Source organism: Salmo trutta, chromosome 34 (assembly GCF_901001165.1).
Source record: "Salmo trutta chromosome 34, fSalTru1.1, whole genome shotgun sequence".
Taxonomy (NCBI): domain Eukaryota; kingdom Metazoa; phylum Chordata; class Actinopteri; order Salmoniformes; family Salmonidae; genus Salmo; species Salmo trutta.
The window spans coordinates 32,756,585-32,778,138 of NC_042990.1; the positions used below are offsets into that span (position 1 = coordinate 32,756,585).

At 41.2% G+C, this 21,554-nt stretch overlaps 1 protein-coding gene across 2 annotated transcripts in view; it reads right to left on the bottom strand.

Moving 5' to 3' along the window:
* The window catches only part of LOC115174045 (protein NDRG1), a 22,160-nt gene extending 1,892 nt beyond the window's left edge, over nt 1-20,268 (bottom strand). Inside the window, exons 1-15 of one of the 2 annotated variants that reach the window (XM_029732663.1) lie at nt 20,126-20,268; nt 11,952-12,027; nt 10,937-10,972; nt 6,377-6,482; nt 5,900-6,020; nt 4,849-4,911; nt 4,478-4,538; nt 3,948-4,034; nt 3,681-3,725; nt 3,396-3,499; nt 1,598-1,660; nt 1,354-1,405; nt 975-1,022; nt 365-400; nt 9-60 (exon numbers count right to left, since the gene is read on the bottom strand). In XM_029732663.1, coding sequence (XP_029588523.1) covers nt 9-60; nt 365-400; nt 975-1,022; nt 1,354-1,405; nt 1,598-1,660; nt 3,396-3,499; nt 3,681-3,725; nt 3,948-4,034; nt 4,478-4,538; nt 4,849-4,911; nt 5,900-6,020; nt 6,377-6,482; nt 10,937-10,972; nt 11,952-12,008 — 931 coding nt within the window. In that variant the 5' untranslated portion in view covers nt 12,009-12,027; nt 20,126-20,268. Of the gene's footprint in view, nt 1-8; nt 61-364; nt 401-974; nt 1,023-1,353; nt 1,406-1,597; nt 1,661-3,395; nt 3,500-3,680; nt 3,726-3,947; nt 4,035-4,477; nt 4,539-4,848; nt 4,912-5,899; nt 6,021-6,376; nt 6,483-7,240; nt 7,397-10,936; nt 10,973-11,951; nt 12,028-20,125 lie in introns of those variants that run through there. The other variant, XM_029732664.1, reaches the window with a different exon arrangement.
* Nucleotides 20,269-21,554: the final 1,286 nt, after the last annotated feature.

A 21,554-nucleotide genomic window follows, 5' to 3' on the forward strand; every position in this document is an offset into this window, starting at 1 on the left:
GTACTTACTGTAGCCCATTCCCTGAATGAAGTACTTGAAGGCCTCTGTCAGCTTTGCAGGCTGTCGAGAGAGCAAATGAGAAAGTTAGGCACTTTTTTCCCTGTTATTATCCACATAATGACATATCAACTGACAGATTCATGGCATATCCTACAGACTCTGTGATAGAGGCGTATGTATGACAGCTGTTGCAGCAGAAGGTGCTGAGCTGGGTATAAACTCTCCAGCCTGACGTCCGTGCCTCATTGCTACTGTCACTAATGCTCTTAAGTGAAGCTGCCCTGTATTAGCCCCCTAACTGTTATCCCTTGGCCACCCCAATCCGCCCGGCCTCCGTGAACATGTTAACAAGCTAGAAACACACCTGGTCAACCATGGGCAGGCCTCCACAATCAGCCATCTGGATGGAGGAGGGGAGAAAAGAAAGAGGCTATGAGTTTGGAGTCAGTTAACACCTCATGGGGTGCGTCATTCAAGAGAGCAGAGTTAAGGTAGCACGTTATCAGCGGGACGACAGTCACCCGCCATAACTCTTCATTACACAAAACAACCTCCCATTTAATATTTAACACTGTCTCAGCAAACACCACGTGTCCATTAACAACACGTGTCCATTAACATTAACAACACGTGTCCAGGTAAGCCTAAGTAGGCCAGACAGGAAGAATTGTGATATGGGTCGTGTTCATCAGGAACCAAACAGAGGTAAACAAACTCAAACAGTGAGGCCTCTAGCTGGACTTCGTGCAATAAATAATGCACATTTTTGTTTTCTGTTGCGAAACATTTTATATTACATGCCTAATGAACAGGACCCTGGAGGCTGGGTAAAGCAGCAGTAGCCTCAGCCTGTGGCAAGGCTAGCAAATCAGTCACCAGGTCATTACTGAGCTACTGGAAGCTTATCAGTGATTGCCTTTCCATGATCAGATCTGTTATGAGCAGCAGGAGGGAGATTGTTGGAGGCCACTCACCTTCAGCAGTGTGGTCTTTGTCGGGTCCAGCTTAGTATTGCACTCCACCTGTGGACGCAAAGTACAGAGTCTAATTTATCTACTAAATATCATTAATTTACCATAGTAGAGAAATAAATAGGTAGTCAAATTAAAGGAATTGGGGGAGTAATATTTCATTGCTAGAATTGTTTTAGTTGTGTTTGACTTCTTTCCCATGTTTGAATCATAAACTACATTTTTAACCTTCCATTGTTAATCTTAAAAATCTCCTGTTAAATTAGGTGAATGTTCAACGCATCAACACATGTTCCTAGGGACCGGGAATGAGGACCAGAGGCATTATCGTTAATGATTTGTTTATGACATTTAGGATTACAGAGTGTGTACTTGAACTTACGACAGCGTCAACGGCCGGAGAGCTGTCTCCTACCACCAACAGAGAAGGACACCTGAGAGCAATAACAGGAATTGAAACAAATTTCAACCTGTTGGGTTAGAGGATTACAGGGCCAAGAGTTTCCTCGACTATGTGACCTATAACTAGGGCCCAGAGTTTCCAGGTCAGGGAAAACTCAGGGCTCTAGCAATATGCCATGTGAGGTGATTGAGGTATGGTGAAAGTCAGAAGGTTTGGAACTCACGTCAGGGTTCTGACGGTGACTTTTCCACCAGGAATGGGCCTCTCAATCTCCAGATCACGCCGGCTGGGATGGGAAAAGGTGGCATATCAGTGAGGCACAAAATTAACATACTTACATATATAATAAATATAGTATTAAACACATGAGACATTGAATATATAGATAATATATGTTCATAGGCAGTGTTCAGTGTACTCTGGAGGACTTTGAAGACTTGAGTATGTATATAAAATATATACTGAACAAAAATATAAAACGCAACATGTGAAGTGTTGATCCCATGTTTAATGAGCTGTCACACAACACAATGCCACAGATGTCTCAAGTTGAGGGAGTGTGCAATTGGCATGCTGACTGCAGGAATGTCCACCAGAGCTGTTGCCAGAGAATTTAATGTTAATTTCTCTACCATAAGCCGCTTCCAACATAATTTTAGAGAAATTGGCAGTACGTCCAACCTTCCTCACAAACGCAGACCACGTGTAACCACACTAGCCCAGGACCTCCACATCCGGCTTCTTCACCTGCAGGATCGTCTGAAACCAGCCACCCATACAGCTGATCACAACTTTGCACAACTGAAGAACTTCTGCACAAACTCTCAGAAACCTTCAAGGAAGCGCATCTGCTTGCTCGTTGTCCTCACCAGGGTCTTGACCTGACTGCAGTTCGGCGTCATAACCGACTTCAGAGGGCAAATGCTGACCTTTGATGGCCACTGGTACGCTGGAGAAGTGCGCTCTTCACGGATAAATCCCAGTTTCAACTATACTGGGCAGATGGCAGACATGGTGTATGGCGTCGTGTGGCGAGTGGTTTAATGTCAACGTTGTGAACAGAGTCCCCCATGGTGGCGGTGGGGTTATGGTATGGGCAGGCATAAGATACAGACAACAAACAATAGCATTTTATTGATGCCCATTTGAATGCACATAGATAGTGACAAGTTCCTGAGGCCCGTTGTCATGCCATTCATTGGCCGCCATATCCTCATGTTTCAGCATGATAATGCACGGCCACATGTCGTAAGAATTTGTACATAATTCTTGGAGCTGAAAATGTCCCAGTTCTTCCGTGGCCTGCATACTCACCTGTCATGTCACCCATTGAATTGGGTGGGTATGGCTGGGTATCAGCACAGTGAGACTGAGTCCCCACAGAGCCGGGTGTTTAGGTGCGGTGGGATGCTCTGGTTCGAAGTGTACGACAGTGTGTTCCACTTCCCGTCAACATCCAGCAAAATCCCACAGCCATTTAAGAGAAGTGGGACATCATTCCACATGCCACAATCAACAGCCCAATCAACTAACTCTATGTGAAGGAGATGTGTCGCACTGCATGAGGCAAATGGTGGTCACACCAGATACTGACTGGTTTTCTGATCCACACCCCTACTTTTTCTTTAAGTTATCTGTGACCAACATATCTGTATTCCCAGTCATGTGAAATCCATTGATTAGGGCCTAAAACATTTCAATTGACCGACTTCCTTATATGAACTGTAACTCAGTAAAATCTTTGTAATTGGTGCCTTTTGCTTTTCTATTATGTTGATGAGTAGTCAACGTATGCTCTTGTTATTTGTAAGCAATAAGGCTTGAGGAGGTGTGGTATATGGCCAATATACCACGGCAAAGGCCTGTTCATAAGCACGACGCAACGCTGAGTGCCTGGACACAGCCCTTAGCCGTGGTATATTGGCAATATACCACAAACCCCAGAGGTGCATTATTGTTATTATAAAGTGGCTTACAAAATAATTAGAGCAGTAAAAATACATGTTTTGTAGTTTATTTACCTGTTGTAAGCTTTAACAAAGTGTTGAAGGTTGTACTGGTTCATGTCATTCATGATGTGATGGCGATAGGTGGCAATAAGGTCATGGTTGTTGGAGATTTCCTCCTACAGAGACAAAAATAAACACCTCATACTCTGTGATCTAGTGACACAGTACTGAACATTCTAAGTCAGCTGTGAACTGTCTTACATCTATGTAGCCGACAATTAGAATAGATTCAGTGGGATTATGTTGACGTGATTTGCAGTTTCAATCACTGTCTCTATCTGGGGGCTCACTGCTTACCTTTCCGAAGAGATGGCCGATGAGCATGTCAGGCAAAGGAGTGACCTGAAAAGAGATTCAACAGCAGATTTATATCACAGCAACGATCAATCATATGCTGTATACACATACATAGTTATGTGATGCTGTGTTGAAATGGGTAGAGAATGTCCCTAGCTGATTGGGCGGGTGGGACTTTTGTGATTTTGTTGACAATGTAAAAATGGCTTTATAAATCAAAGTTGATTGATTGTTGTGGATCTGTGGACTTCAGGAGATGTATAGTACCTTGTTTGCAGCCCAGTCCATCCACCCCTCAGCACAGGGGTTGATATTAATCAGAACCAGGCCTTCCACCAACATGGGGTAGTCCAGCTAAAAACAGAAACAAACATTCGGTCACTGACTTCTTAATGGTGAAAATATTTTTAATAGTACTCGTTGAAACTTCAAAGGGGTCGATGTTATTCCCTATACTCATTGAAACCTCAACGTTTCATAACAGAGAGGTCAGATGTGGGTCAGTTAGGAGTTAAAACATCCTTTGTGTTCCTCCATTGCTGGGTATCAGCACAGTGAGACAGTCCCCACAGAGCCGGCTGTTTTGGTGCGGAGCCAGTCTAGAACATTCCACAGACTCTCAGCAGCAGGCTAAAGCAATAAGCACGAGTGAACTGCCAAAATCAGCACAGCATCACTGGAAACATTGGTCTTAGTTCTAATCCCGGTTTGATTAAAAAAAACTCTTCATAATGAAGCAAACTTAAGCATGATTGAAAGGGGAAATAAGGAAGGAGGGAGGAGGACATCAAACTCACAGCGAATCTTGCAAGGATGTAGGCTCCAGCTCCAACGGCCATTCCAATGACGCTCTTCAGACTGTGATTAACAAACAAAGAATATTATCAGAATCTCTTTTTTGATCCAAAATGGATGCAAGTCTAATACACTATGGTCTGTATTCATAAAGCATCTCAGAGTAGGAGTGCAGATCTAGGATCAGTCTTATTCATCATGATCTACAGTGCAAAACAGCAGTTCTAATCTGAGACGCTTTATGAATATGAATCCTGAACGGTCAGATGTGTAAATCCTATGGACTGGGTTCAAATGTATGAGGAGAAATACATTGCATAATGAAATGATCTGATCAATTTCAAAATCATATAAAGTCCATCTTTGGACTTACCCAAAATGCTTGAGGACCAGGGGGAGAGACTCAGACAGCAGATCCATGGAGGGGTACTCGTACCTGGAGAGAAAACAACAACCGTCAGGGGTAAAGTACTTCAATTATCAACACTTTACAATGTATCTTATCACAGCCCTCCATCTCTCTATTCCATCAATGGCCTTATACTGGATTCTGCTATCTGTTTTTCACTTTGAATATCTCTCCTATTCAAGTGAAGTGTCAAAGCATTCAGGTAAAAACAAGCAGTGTAAACCAAGGTAATGATTTATCAAGAGAGTGTAAATGTGTCACAAAAGTAATCTAGATCAACAATAAAGAACTTTGATGGGGGCCACAAATACTCTGAAGTCATCGTGCGGGGCTGCAGTTGCTCGCAGGCCTGCGTCATTTTTGAACATTTTAGAGTTAATGTTGTGCAATTCACATTTTTCCATGGTGTTTAGAGAAAATGTTGCTGTTTTAAAGCAAGTTTGCTGCAATTCTACACATTTTAGCATGGGGCGGAGAGAAGATTTTGCAATTTTATAACTAATTTCATGCAATTCTAAAAATGAGAGAAATGTTTGCAGTTGTTAATATATCTGACTGAGACTGTATAAGAAAATCAAATGGGGCCCCACGGCCGGGAATTCGACCATAATAACAAGTTTAGATTGCTAAGTTAGTTTTGCGGCCAGCTATCTAAAAACGTACAACCAAATTTAGAAATTTCACCTTGTGTACTCTACTGTTCTAACTCACAACAGTAAGTTGAGACCCCGACTGAGTAAAAAAAAATAAAAAATAATAATAATAATAATAATAATTGATCTGGGAATCTTCAAAAGGAAGCATGGGGCCGCCAGTTGCCCTTCCCTGATCTAGATTCTCTGGCAAACAAGACAGGCAGCTGGCAAACAGACAGGCAGGCTGACCTACATTTGGTGCTAAGGCGAGGTGTGGCGGGGCCTAGGGTGGTTTAACGGTGGGTTCAATTCCGGTCCATTCTCTCCTCTATATTTCCCCTCAGTACTATCCAATCATGATGCTAGGCGACTGGACTCACCCGGTAGAGAAGGTGTTGGCCCCCTCGTGCTGTCCAGGGGCATCGACATGGCACACAGCAAAGTGCTGCATGATCTCCTGCATGTCCTCATGCTGGAACATGGAGTCAAAGCACGTCTTGTCTGAAACAACATGGAGGGCAGGTACAAGATGTTAGTGATGAGGTCTCACATGATTTGTAGATGTCAGATGTCAAACACGGTGACAATTGAGTGTTTCTTCTCAACGTTAGATAATGCTAATGACTAGATAAATCTATTCCATTTACCATTATTTAGCCAATAAAGAGAACCAATTCTCTTCTACAACAATTGACTCAAGCTAAGTAAATTAACTGTCGTTGACCAGCCGTTACAATCAACAAACAGATGTTCTCATTCACGCTGAAGGCAATAAAACCAAAGTGCATGGGAGCTATAGACTCACATTGGGGGGTGACATTAAATATTATGGGATGAATTAAATGTATGGGGCTTACGGTTCAGTCCAATGTCATGGAAGGTGAGGATGACGGGGCGGTCTCCTTTGGGCACCCCCTTCATGGTGCAGTGGATCCTTCCATGGGGAGTCTCTACATCGTGCTCCTAAAGATGGAATAAACCACGGTTAGCAAATAGGGGTACCACAGAACTCAGTCAACTTTCTGAGAAAATATTATCCATAGCAAAAATAAACATTATTGAAGAACTCTACCCGACCTGGACAAGGTAAACCCTAAGCGAAACAGAGTTGAACTGCACCAAGGTATCCATGCTTAGCAGAGAATGGTATTCCAGAACACTGTTCAAACGCACCAATACAGCCTATAGCTCATGTGAGCCCTGAAGATAGCAGTGTAGAGAACTTTATTTTATTTTTTACTTTGATCTGCATGTGTTTTTTTCTCCAATACTCAACACATTGTAATCAGAATACATCCACTGACTTTAAGTCCTTCTGAATAAGAGCAAACGCTAAATAACCAAAATGTAAATGCTTCATCAGTAAGAGCCATTCAAAACAAAAACACATGTATCCAACCTTCTGTGAATCAGACCATTGGCTCATGAAAAATAAGTTCGCCTTTCTGCATCTAGTTCTTTCAGTATGTTCCGTTTCTCGAGGAGTCGTCAGCCAGAGCGTCTGGCAATAATGCTTCAAATAATCAACAATATTTAATCTCACATCATGATTTCTGACTGATGCATATTACTTCAAAGGGACCATTAATCCACAATATTTCCTCTTTATTTCAATCCCACAAAGGTAAAAACAGACAAAAAGCTACAGAAGGTAAACAAGCCCAAGACTATCCAGCAAAGCACACTATCAACTATAGACAGAGAGACCCAATAGTACTCACAGAGGTTTCAATCTCAGCCATAACACACTCCATGTCCGAATCCCCCTCAAGAACCATGTTTCCTAATGCCTTTTTGGTCACTCGTAAAGAGTAGTGAACTGTGAACGGATGTAGTGTTCTGAGCTATAGATCGAATTGGTGGTAAGCTTCTGTAAAGGTGCTTATGAGGGGACTTGCCTGAGGGTTGTGTTTTATACCCCTGGTACTTACTACTCTGCATAAGACCTGGCCTCCCATGGTGCTTTGCACGGTGGTCAAAACAAGCTAATTCTAGCTGAAGAGATCCTTAAATTGGATCAGCACAATGTCAGACAGTGGGGCAGCATGGGATATTTAGTGAAGAGTAGTGCAAAGTGAAGAGTAAGCAAGCCATCAGATCAATGGGAATATACAAGAGCAATGATTAACCTTTAACCCCTTTTGTCAAAATATCCTAATTTGTCAACACATCAGGCAGTCAAGAAAGTGACAAAACAGCACTGGCAATATAATGAATTATTACTTTTCATAAGCATGTCTGAAGCCTTTATAGTGTATAAACTCATAGTATGTTAAGTCTATGTGGTAATGTTTTAATAGATTGAAAATGACTAACTCAGGATCGTTATGGAGATACATATCTTGTCTTATTGGTCTATTTCACAATAATCTGGGATAACAATCCACCATTATCAATGAGGGAGAATCATCTTTATACTACTACTCCAAAAGATAAGAGACTATTGGCCCCTAGGGGGAATTTTGTTTGCGGCATTGTGTAAAGGTTCAACTTCATAGGTGGCCGGTAGCCTAGGGGTTAAGAATGGTGGGGCCAGTAACCGAAAGGTCTCTGGTTTGAATCCCTGAGCCAACTAGGTGAAGGATCTGTGCCATCAAGCAAGGCACTTAACTCTAATTGCTCCTGAAAGTCACTCTGGGTAAATTACTTTATGTCATAAACCCCATACACTGACCAAAACAACTCTTACAAGAAAGGTAGTTAGATCCAGTTTGAGACCCTTAGGAGGGAGGTTAGGTATAGTATAGAAGGTCAGGGGCAAAGTCAAGACCCTAATGGCACTTCTATTGCATAGCTTTTGACCAGATTTATAGGGGTCCTGGACCAAAGTAATACACCACATCAGGAATAGGATGTCATTTGGAATGTAATAAGAGTCAATTACATAGCTGAATCCAGTTCAACCAAGGCTTCCCTCCAGTAAGAACATTCACATAACCTGTTTACATGACTGGAGGTAAACAACTGACGGCAGTGCCACCTAGGTAGCCAGGGCTAAATTAGCGGCCGTTTGATACAGACACATGCGGAGCTAATCCCAGACGAGGCCGGGGGAGAGGAGGAGGAGGGATACGTGTGGACCTAGTGTGTCTGAAGGCAGCCTCGGAACGGGACAGATGGATGAAGTGTCCCTCTACCTACGTCACCAGGGCTCCAAGACACAAAGCGATTTTGAACGTTGCCCTGGAAACCTGAGTTGACTAATCCTAGCCGTCGTGAGGGTTGGTTAGCACGAGATGGTTAGCTGCAGGGAGCATACCTCTACTGGCCTCGTAGATAACACTAGATTCTAGAGTCTAGAAGGAAAAGCTGTTTGACTCTCAGGTTGAGAGGAATCATCAGATATATTGGGATGTGGATAGGCTATTTGTAAAGGCACTTCAAGTTAAGCATGATTGTTAGGTGGTGGTTTCCATGTGGTGCTATCCAAGGTCCTGAATGTACATAGTTGGTACAGTATGCTGTACAGTTGAAGTTGGAAATTCACATACACCTTTGCCAAATACATTAACTCAGTTTTTCACAATTCCTGACATTTAATCCTAGTAACAATTCCCTGTCTTAGGTCAGTTAGGATCACTTTCATTTTAAGAATGTGAAATGTCAGAATAATAGTAGAGAGAATTATTTATTTCAGCTTTTATTTCTTTCATCACATTCCCAGTGGGTCAGAAGTTTACATACACTCAATTAGTATTTGGTAGCATTGCCGTTTAACTTGGGTCAAACATTACGGGTAGCCTTCCACAAGCTTCCCACAATAAGTTGGATGAATTTTGGCCCATTCCTCCTGACAGAGCTGGTGTAACTGAGTCAGGTTTGTAGGCCTCCTTGCGCACACATGCTTTTTCAGTTCTGCCCACACATTTTCTATAGGATTGAGGTCAGGGCTTTGTGATGGCCACTCCAATACCTTGACTTTGTTGTCCTTAAGCCATTTTGCCACAACTTTGGAAGTATGCTTAGGGTCATTGTCCATTTCGAAGACCCATTTGCAACCAAGCTTTAACTTCCTGACTGATGTCTTGAGATGTCGCTTCAACATACATCCACATAATTTTCCCGCCTCATGATGCCATCTATTTTGTGAAGTGCACCAATCCCTCCTGCAGCAAAGCACCCCCACAACATGATGCTGCCACCCCCGTGCTTCACGGTTGGGATGGTGTTCTTCGGTTTGCAAGCATCCCCCTTTTTTCTCCAAACATAATGGTCATTATGGCCAAACAGTTCCATTTTGTATCATCAGACCAGAGGACATTTCTCCAAAAAGTACAATCTTTGTCCCAATGTGCAGTTGCAAACCGTAGTCTGGCTTTTTATGGCGGTTTTGGAGCAGTGGCTTCTTCCTTGCTGAGCGGCCTTTCAGGTTATGTCAATATAGGACTCGTTTTACTGTGGATATAGATACTTTTGTACCAGTTTCCTCCAGCATCTTCACAAGGTCCTTTGCTGTTGTTCTGGGATTGATTTGCGCTTTTCGCACCAAAGTACATTCATCTCTAGGAGACAGAACGCGTCTCCTTCCTGAGCGGTATGACGGCTGCGTGGTCCCATGGTGTTTATACTTGTGTACTATTGTTTGTACAGATGAACGTGGTACCTTCAGGCATTTGGAAATTGCTCCCAAGGATGAACCAGACTTGGAGGTCTACACTTTTTTCCCCCTGAGATCTTAGCTGATTTCTTTTGATTTTCCCATGATGTCAAGCAAAGAGGCACTGAGTTTGAAGGTTGGCCTTGAAATACATCCACAGGTACACCTCCAATTGACTTAAATGATGTCAATTAGCCTATCAGAAGCTTCTAAAGCCACATCATTTTCTGGAATTTTCCAAGCTGTTTAAAGGCACAGACAACTTAGTGTATGTAAACTTCTGACCCACTGGAATTGTGATACAGTGAATTACAAGTGAAATAATCTGTCTGTAAACAATTGTTGAAAAATTACTTGCATCATACACAAAGTAGATGTCCTAACCGACTTGCCAAAACTATAGTTGGTTAACAAGACATTTGTGGAGTGGTTGAAAAGTTGGTGTCATTAAAACTTGTTTAAGTGTATGTAAACTCCGACTTCAATACTACAGCAGGCCATACTTTTTCCACTTCAGTCACACAAACTAATACTACAGCAGGCCATACTTTTTCCACTTCAGATTAAAAAATGAAAGGGTGTGGTCATCTCCTTGTATCAAAGAGCCCAAAATGTGGGCAAATCTTCCACCACAAATGGCTAAGGGGCACCAAGTGCTGCAAGATGATATATAAATCATTGCCCACCAGATGGGGCTAAATAACATTGAAATATCATAACCTAATCCACGTGGAAATTCATCTGAGAGCAGGCACTACACTGAAACAAGTGGAACATGTGTGGATTTTTATGGATATAAGTGTGGACCATAGGGACATACCTTTATCACGAGTTGTGCTACAGCCTCTCTCAACCCCTAGAAATGACAGAAACAGAACTGTTATATAAAGTTAAAGGGATACTTCAGGATTTGGTGAATGAAGCCTTTAATCTACTTCCCGAGTCAGATCAACTTGTGGATACCATTTTATGTCTATGTGCAGTTTGAAGGAAGTTGCTAACTAGGGTTAGCACAATGACTGGAAGTCTATGGTAACTGCTAGCATGCTAGTAGATACCATAGACTTCCAGTCATTGTGCTAGTCAGCATTGGCTTGCAAAACTACCTCCAACTTCCTTTATACTGCAAAAAGCCCAAAGTATCCCTTTAAATCAAGCAATTAAGATATGATAACAGAGCCAATAATTGTTCTTTGGGCTGAATTATGTTTTAAATATAAAGAAAGTGAAAAATGTATTTCTGTATCCATAAGGACCAGTTTCCTTGTACTGTGCACATATTGCAGACAATTCCTGACATGCTAAACAGACATAATTCATCTATGGAGTTCAGCTGTCATATAACAAAGTGTGAGCTACATGGTACTACTGGGCATGGTATAGATATAGTGACAGGTAGAGCCTCTAAGATTAGTGCAGATGTCCCCTTCTGCAGCTGCATCCTGTATGTAGTATCCTGGACTGTAGTGTAGTGTACAGTGTAAAGTGCCGTGGTGTTAGCGCCAACCACAGCCCGTGTCAGGTAGGGAGGGGCTTTAGGATTCCAGTTCAGTGGGGGAAAAGGCCAGGGGCAGTGGGCTGTTGTTGACATGGTATACAAAATTAATATTTGCACTTGTCTTTTCCTACTAGCACTGACTTTGCTGATAAATACTTTGTTGAGGAAATATATACTTGATATGATGTGTTCTTGTCTAACATAGCTATCTTAAGATGAATGCACGAACTGTAAGTCGCTCTGGATAACAGCGTCTGCTAATGACTAAAATGTACTCTTTTTCACAGACAAGTAAAACGCAGGCTATACATGCAAAGCAAATCATGTGTCTACTTACTGGCAATTCCCTGTCAACAAGCAAGGGTGCTTTTGACGCAACCTGGATATCATCCATGTCTTTCAATTGAGGAAACCTGGAGGGAGAGAGGGATGGCGGGAGAGAGAAAGAGGAGAGGGAGAAAGACTTATTTAGACCCATGCGGACTGGTTCAGCCAGTGGTGGAGCGTTCCTTCATGTTTGGAATCTTTCAATGAAAGGAAGTTTCATATTACACACATGCCTTTCTGATACTGTAGATGTGTTTTCGTATGTTATTAGGATAATAACTTACCACTGAGAAAAACACTGATACAATCTCGTTAAACAGGTTCCAATGTGGATCTTATATGTACAGATGTAGGATCTTAATTTGAGCCAGTTTGATACAGCAGGAAAATAGTCCTGCAGCAACAGGCAATGTGAATTATTATGTGGATTATAATGAAGACATTTTTTGCAGGGGTTGATACGTGTTTTTGTTACGGCAAATCAAGTCTGGTATTTTTAAGTGGAAACTACAAACTTTAGAAGCTCTTTTAAACCTTGAATACACAACATGTTTGCTGAGAAAATTCTCAGCAAAAAAGAAAAGTGTGTTCAAATTAATATACTACATCTGTACACACCCCAACCAACCAAAAGTGAGAAAAGGCCTTTTCATTTCCATGACAACAGACTGTACAATTAGAATAAATTCTTATTTACAATGACGGCCTACACCAGCCAAATCCGGACGACGCTGGGACACCCAATCACAGCCGGTTGTGATACAGCCTGTAGCAACCAATACAAGTTAATAACAACTTTATTACTAAAAGGCGTTACAAAGCCAAAGTCGCCTTTCACCGCGCTACATTTCCTATACCTACACTTCACTGTATAGCAGTACACCAGGCCCTATAGCTACAGCTACAGTTTCCAATGCATTCTAAAGCAAAATGAACTCAAATGAACTCTTATGAGAGTCGCTCCGGCTGCTTGCTATTTCGACAGAGGCGAGGGAGGAACGCAATCAAGCTGCTGTCTGCAGATCATGCTGTTGTGGATCGTGATACCATTTTGGTAGGAGAGTGGGAGCTCTGCTGTGCATGCTAATCAAATCAGATGGTAAACAGACGGGGGCTTTGTGTCCGGCAGGCCGAGGCAGGACAGGCCAGGAGTCAGGCTCTTCCTCTGTGGTGTGGTGGGCTAACTGGGCTTGGCCGGCTCACAGGAAGCTACTGACAAGGCACAGCTTCCATAGCTCCCATCACACACAAATTCTCTGTGACGAATCCTCTCATACCCTCTCAGTAAATCTCTCCCTCTTCCTGCCTCACTCTTTCTTTCTTGCCGTCTCGCTCCCCCTCTGTCTCTCCCGCTATAACAATATATTTTGCATCTGATCTACCTACAGGTTTGACATGCATCTCTTCTGGGTAATCTTTAACCTTTTACTGCAGTGAGCTAAATCAGCGGGCTAAACATTATTGGTAGTCTTAAACAAATTTACTTTGAAAGAAAAGTATGCCACACACACACAAAAAAAGAAGACACCTGTACCATGTCAGATATAGAGGTGAAATGTATTACATTGACTCTGCGTCCCAATATTACACTTTATATACATCAGAGAAGACTGAAATATAACAAAACTGTGACATACTGTATGTGTCCATTTTTTAAACACAATAATCTTTATTAATTGTGAAAAATATTAATAACATTCCACTCATGAGGCCAAAAGGGGCACTTTTGGCCATTGACTGCATGAAAGGGCTACAGGAAGTGATTCATTTTCAGGCATCTGGCCAGCTTTTCAACAAAACAGCCTCATGACTCTAGGGCTTTGTCCCAAATAACACCCTATTCCCTATGTAGTGTTGGTCAAAAGTAGTGTACTACATAGGTAGTCATTTGGGATGCACTTCAGCCAGGCCTCACAATAGCACAGAGAGGAAGAGGAGAATAAAAAAATATATAATAAAAGAAAAAACTTGGAAATATTTGTGGTTTTTAGGAAAAACATGGACGCCTTCTACTGCAAATCCTTTGTTGGAGAAACTGTCCACCAGCTCCCACTGACATTCCAACATTCAATTCAACTGAAAGCATGTGAGAAGTTACGTAATCATAAATCTGGAAATTCAGATAATAGAAAATAAACAGTTATTTGTATTTACAGCAACACGGTTAATCCTACTTAACATAGGCAAGTAACATTAAACCAAAACCAGTTTCCAGACCTGTAAGATAAGATTCCCTTCCGACGCCCCTAAACTAATCTTTTACCTGGCAGTATCAAACACCTCTCAGGACATCAGTAATGTCTCATTGAGATCCACATGGGGCACCTCACGAGTACAGAACTCTCCCAATTCAATTAAAGTGGCTTTATTGACATGGGAAACATACATTTGCATTGCCAAAGTAATTGAAATAGATAATAAACAAAAAAGTGAAATAAACAATATAAAATGAACAGGAAACATTACACTGACAAAAGTTGCAAAGAAATAGAGACATTTCAAATGTCGTATTATGGTTATATACAGTGTTGTAACGATGTGCAAATAGTTAAAGTACAAAAGGGAAAATAAATAAACATAAATATGGGTTGTATTTACAATGGTGTTTGTTCTTCACTGGTTGCCCTTTTCTTGTGGCAACAGGTCACAAATATTTCTGCTGTGATGTCACACTGGTATTTCACCCAGTAGATATGGGAGTTTATCAACATTTCATTTGTTTTCCAATTCTTTGTGGGTCTGTGTAATCTGAGGAAAATATGCGTCTCTAATATGGTCATACATTTGGCAGGAGGCTAGGAAGTGCACTCAATTTCTACCTCATTGTGTGGGCAGTGTGCACAGCCTGTCTTCTCTCCGTTTAGGGCCAAATAGCATTCTAGTTTGGAAAGAATTAACAAAAAAAACTGAGCAATGTGTCAAGTAAATATTTTTTTGTTATCTTGTGATTTGGTTGGGTCTAATGGTGTTGCTGTCTTGGGGCTCTGTGTGGTTTGTTTGTGAACAGAGGCCCAGGACCAGCTTGCTTAGTGGACTCATATCCAGGTTCATCTCTCTGTAGATGATGGCTTTGTTATGGAAGGTTTGAGAATTGCTTCCTTTTAGATGGTTGTAGAATTTAACCACTCTTCTGGATTTTGATAATTAGCGGGTATCGGCCTAATTCTGCTCTGCATGCATTATTTGGTGTTTTACGTTGTACAAGGAGGATATTTTTGCAGAATTCTGCATGCAGAGTCTCAATTTGGTGTTTGTCCCATTTTGTGAATTATTGGATGGTGAGCGGACCCCAGACCTTACCACCATAAGGGTCAATGGGTTCTATAACGGAATCAAGCATTTAGCCAGATCCTAATTGGTATGTCAAATTTCATGTTCATTTTAATGGCGTAGAAGGCCCTCAGATTATTTACAGCTTTGAGGAAGTTACCTGTTGCGCTGATGTTTAGGCCGAGGTATGTATAGTTTTTTGTGTGCTCTAGGGCAACGATGTCTAGATGGAATTTGCATTTGTGTTCCTGGCAACTGGACCTTTATTGGAACACCATTCTTTTTTGTCTTACTGAGATTTACTGTCAGGACCCAGGTCTGACAGAATCTGTGCAGAAGATCTAGATGCTGCTGTAGGCCCTCCTTGGTTGGAGACAGATCCGCCAGATCATCAGAAAACAGTAGGCATTTGACTTCAGATTCTAGTAGGGTGAGGCCGGGTGCTGCAGACTGTTCTAGTGCCCTCGCCAATTTGTTAATATACATTTGAAGTCGGAAGTTCACATACACCTTTGCCAAATACATTAAAACTCAGTTTCACAATTCCTGACATTTGATCCTAGTAAAAATTTCCTGTCTTAGGTCAGTTAGGATCACCACTTTATTTTAAGAATGTGAAATGTCAGAATAATAGTAGAGAGAATGATTTATTTCAGCTTTCATTTCTTTCATCACATTCCCTGTGGGTCAGAAGTTTACATACACTCAATTAGTATTTGGTAGCATTGCCCTTAAATTGTTTAACGTGGGTCAAACATTTCAGGTAGCCATCCACAAGCTTCCCACAATAAGTTGGGTGAATTTTGGCCCATTCCTACTGACAGAGCTGGTGTAACTGAGTCAGGTTTGTAGGCCTCCTTGCTCGCACATGCTTTTTCAGTTCTGCCCACAAGTTTTCTATAGGATTGAGGTCCCGGCTTTGTGATGGCCACTCCAATACCTTGACTTTGTTTTCCTTTAGCCATTTTGACACAATTTTGGAAGTATACTTGGGGTCATTGTCCATTTGGAAGACCCATTTGCAACCAAGCTTTAACTTCCTGACTGATGTCTTGAGATGTTGCTTCAAAATATCCACACAATTTTCCTGCCTCATGAGGCCATCTATTTTGTGAAGTGCACCAGTCCCTCCTGCAGCAAAGCACCCCCACAACATGATGCTGCCCACCCCCGTGCTTCACGATTGGGATGGTGTTCTTCGGCTTGCAAGCATCCCCCTTACTCCTCCAAACATAACAATGGTCATTATGGCCAAACAGTTCTATTTTGTACCATCAGACCAGAAGACATTTCTCCAAAAAAGTACGATCTTTGTCCCCATGTGCAGTTGCAAACCGTAGTCTGGCTTTTTATGGTGGTTTTGGAGCAGTGGCTTCTTCCTTGCTGAGTGCCCTTTCAGGTTATGTCGACATAGGACTCATTTTACTGTGGATATAGATACTTTTGTATCCGTTTCCTCCAGCATCTTCACAAGGTCTTTTGCTGTTGTTCTGAGATTGATTTGCACTTTACGCACCAAAGTACGTTCATCTCTAGGAGACAGAACACGTCTCCTTTCTGAGCAGTATGACGGTTGCATGGTGCCATGGTGTTTATACTTGTGTACTATTGTTTGTACAGATGAACGTGGTACCTTCAGGCATTTAGAAATTGCTCCCAAGGATGAACCATACTTGTGGAGGTCTACAATTTTTTTTCTGAGGTCTTGGCTGATTTCTTTTGATTTCCCCATGATGTCAAGCAAAGAGGCACTGAGTTTGAAGGTAGGCCTTGAAATATATCCACAGGTACACCTCCAATTGACTCAAATGATGTCAATTAGCCTATGAGAAGCTTCTAAAGCCATGACAACATTTTCTGGAATTTTCCAAGCTGTTTAAAGGCACAGTCAACTTAATGTATGTAAACTTCGGACCTACTGAAATTGTGACAATGAATTATAAGTGAAATAATCCGTCTGTAAACAATTGTTGGAAAAATAACTTGTGTCATGCACAAAGTACATGTCCTAACAGACTTTCCAAAACTATAGTTTGTTAACAAGAAATTTGTGGAGTGGTTGAATAACGAGTTTTAATGACTCCAACCTTAGTGTATGTAAACTACCGACTTCAACTGTATATGTTGAAGAGCTCAAGCTGCATCCCTGTCTCACCCCACGGCCCTGTGGAAAGAAATGTGTTTTTTTTGCCAATTTTAACATTAATTTTATAATGTTGTATGTCCCCCCCCCCCCGACAATGCTTTCCATCAATTTGAATAGCAGACCCTCATGCCAAATTGAGTCAAAAGCTTTTGCCTTTGTTTGTTTGTCAATTAGGTTGTGCAGTGTGAATACGTGGTCTGTTGTCCGGTAATTTGGTAAAAAGCCAATTTGACATTTGCTCACTTCATTGTTTTCACTGATGAAATGTACGCAGACACACACTCCTTACCTCATCTCTCTGTTCCCCCCCTCTCTCTCTCTCTCTCTGAGCGCACTAAGATCTTACTACCTCCTAAGCACATCTACAACAACTAGAATAAACATGTATACCCTCCTAATGGTCATGAGCATGATTCACATAGGCAAAACGTTCTGCTACAGACTGGCGTAAACTGTAAGGTTGGCTAAACGGCCTAAATAAAAATGATGTATATACCATATTCTGACACTAATATTTCAGTGACATTTCTTGTTAAATTCAGGGGAAGGCAAAATATGTTAACTTTAACAAAGATGAATTCATCACTCATAAATAACTTGGTGGTAAGCGATGGAGGGGTTTTGTTAGTTACTCTCCAACTGTGTGGGAATATGACAATGACAGTATTGCCACAGATACATAGTTGACCACCACACAGCTGTATCAGATCCTAAGCTTCCTGAGGTTTCCTTCCACTCATCTGTTCTTCTACAATTTGTGCGTAGACACGGACAACAGACAATTCACTAAAATAATCTGGCCTGCAGAAGTGAGACTGCCTTATGCAATCATCCAAAACAGGAAATATTAGAAGGATAAAGTGTCTGCGTTACAAATATTCAACACTTTGACTGAGAAGGCCTTAAATGTTGAGATCGACTGCTTAAAACCAGATAATGTAAGTTATATGTTACAAAACACCAAATCTCCGCTACTTTGTTGACAAAACCCATTTGTGGCCTACTGATTGGTATTGGGAAGCTAAGTCTCCCTTTTAGAGAGCTAGAATTAAGGCCACTGCCACTCTGCCTTTCCCTTCATATGGGTTAAATCCAGAAACATCTACACAAACAATGATTACTTCCCTAATCTTTCGTCACGCCCATTTAATCTGTCAAATCCCCTCATTCTGAAAATATTAGCAGCAGGGCAGGCTGCTGCTGCTAGCTAAATTAAGCTCTTAGAGACATACATTTTGATATCTTTTACCATCTCAAAATGTATGTGCGTGGCTCATACTAGGGGGATGATACACATCCGAGTTATTTTTGTCTTTATGCACACTCACAGGACCCTACACACTTACCCACACTGACACTCCAACACACATACAAACACTCACTCCATCATTTGCTCACACACACACACACACAAATATGCACATACATTTACACCCACTCACATACAATCATCATATATGCTGCTGCTACTTTATTAATCATATATCCTGTTGCCTAGTCATCTTACCTCTATACATATCTACCTCTATCGATCCAGTATCCCTGCACATGGTAAATATGGTGTTGAACTGACCCCGTATATAGTATGCTTACTTACTTTATCATATTCTTCTTATTTTTATATCTTCTGTGTTTTGTTTCTACCTTGTTATTGTTAGTATTATATTGTTATTGATTACTGCAAAGGCATTTCACTGTACTTGAGCATGTGACATTAAAACATGATATAGTTGGTCTGTGGGTACCACAAAAAGATGCGCTAATAAGGCAAAAAGGTTGAACCAATTCAAATGAGAGGGGATCTCTTGCGATGCTACAGAAAATGAAGGATGGGTATTTCACTACTAGATGTTCACTGCGTAGGCCATCTTACTTTGGACTTAGCTACATTCATTAGTGATAGCTGCCAAGCATACTTGTGAAAACAAAAATAATGTATCATAATTGAAAAAATATCCTCTCAATCCTGAAAGACCCTGTCCTTGTTATATCTCTTAAAAAACACATGAATAAGAAACTGGAAAAGTTATCTGGAAATAGTCAGAACACTGACATTACTTCCTAATGAAAAGAGACAAATATTTCACTTTTGTATCATATTTTGTCACTTTTCTTCTGAAAATAATTGTCATGCCAGCTTAATCACACTTCTGCATATGCTGTCACATCCACAATTGGGTATTTTGACTACACATACTAATAAAAACACAAAAACGCAAGCTTGTGCACCCACTATTACACAAATAAAAGCAGAATGTATACGGCTGTTTAGTTATGAGGAAGAGGCGTCCACAGAATCCGGTCACGCAGCCACTCCATTGTTGAAAACGTAAACAAACAATCTTCCTGTGTGGCTTAGCGGTGCTCGTGGCACGTGCACAGCAGCATGTAATATGTTTAGACGCAATAGCAGCTACACTGGCACGAACATCTGGACAGTTTCAAAATGACCTGTATATTTAGGACCTGCATTTAATGTGGAATGCGTTGTAATATCCTGAGATCTACCAAATACACACACAAAAAAAACATTTCGACTTTCAAATATCTGACTGAGTGGAAGTTATAACATCAAAATAAATACTATAAAAAGGAATACAAAATGTGAAAAATGTCGATATCACTGTAGTCAATGAAAGTACGATTTTATACAAACCAGAAACAAAAATAAAATGCAGACTTACAAAGTGTAACGTTGTCTACAAATTACAACGTCATAATAATTATGATAACCATACTCATCGTTCTATTGTATGCAAATAACTTACCTGTAAAGCTTGATTGTCCACTGGTGATCACTCACAACAAGTCCTTAAACACTCTTTAAATGGTTTGCAAATCGCCTCAGGACTATTTCTTCCCTATAACAAAGATGTGGTTATTTACTACGTGCAACTGAAGCGCGGATGTAACCGACGTTTATAAAGACCTCAGACCAGCCTCTTTTCCCTTCTCCACTCGCTATTGGGCAATATCACTGCATTTGGTAATACAGCTACACTGTTTACAGCGGTTGCACGACAAATGGGATGACACGGAAACTGCTGATTAAAGTGTGTCAATAGCACAGTTGTCGTGAAGTATTAGTACGTTCACTTCTCACCTCTTAACTACATGTATATCTCTGGACATTTGTGCATTTATGTAGTGCAGTTATTGCATTTACTCATTTTGCAACGCGTTTAGAATCAGAGAGGGATCACTTTGATGTGAGTTTTTTTCGGGGAAGTTTGTTAATTTGTCAACAGTCCATGTTTTGTGGTTAGGTGATAATTACTGGGATATTACTTGGGTACACTTTCACTAAACAGTGGCTGGGTGTGTACTGGAATCTTGGCAACCCTGTCGTATTTATATGAGACCATGCCAAACGAATGAATCTGCTTTGAGTTTTAAAGGAAAGGGAGTCTGGGATGTATTTCTCACTCCCTCTGTACGACTTTGTCAACCTGCAAAGTGCAACTTTTAAGCTTTGGAAGAGGAGGAGGAGCAGGAGAATGCCTGCAACCTTGGGTTTGTATTCTCCAGGGAGTAGCTCTGGTCCAGGTCAATGATGCACGTTCCTTCACTAAGGATCACACACTCACGCCCTGGACCAGAGCTAGCCAGAGATAAGTCTGTATGAACGGAAGTCGTTCCCCTTCCCTCAGCATTTCTGGATGGGATATTGGGGATCCTTTGCAGATAGTGTTTTCTATCTCTGTGTTGTTCAGTCAATACTAGAACCAATACTAACTCCAGTTTGACCTCTGGTCAAAAGTAGTTCACTACATAGGGAATAGGATGCTGATTGGAACGCAGTTATGATCTAGGGAGAGGTGCGCTTCTACTTTTGTACTCTACTTGACTGATTCATACTGTATGTGGTCAATAGCATTTGTAGCTTCTTTGTCCTGATAGATCCTGTGCATACGATCATTCACACTTATTTGACAAATAACACAAATGCGGTTTAGTCCATAAACTGTTGAATTGGAATGACTGTGTGTCTGTGTGTAAAGTCTCTGGGGCAATACAATGCCTTCACTGTGGTTTTGTAAATGTGAGGCCCTCAATGGGAACATGTGGAATACAATGGACGCGTTGGATAGAAAATATAACCATTATGCTAATCACTAAGTCACTAAGTACTAGACCAATAAACTGAATAAGAGCCAATGACGATAGATTCCTTACAACATTGTAGTTTCCCCAGCC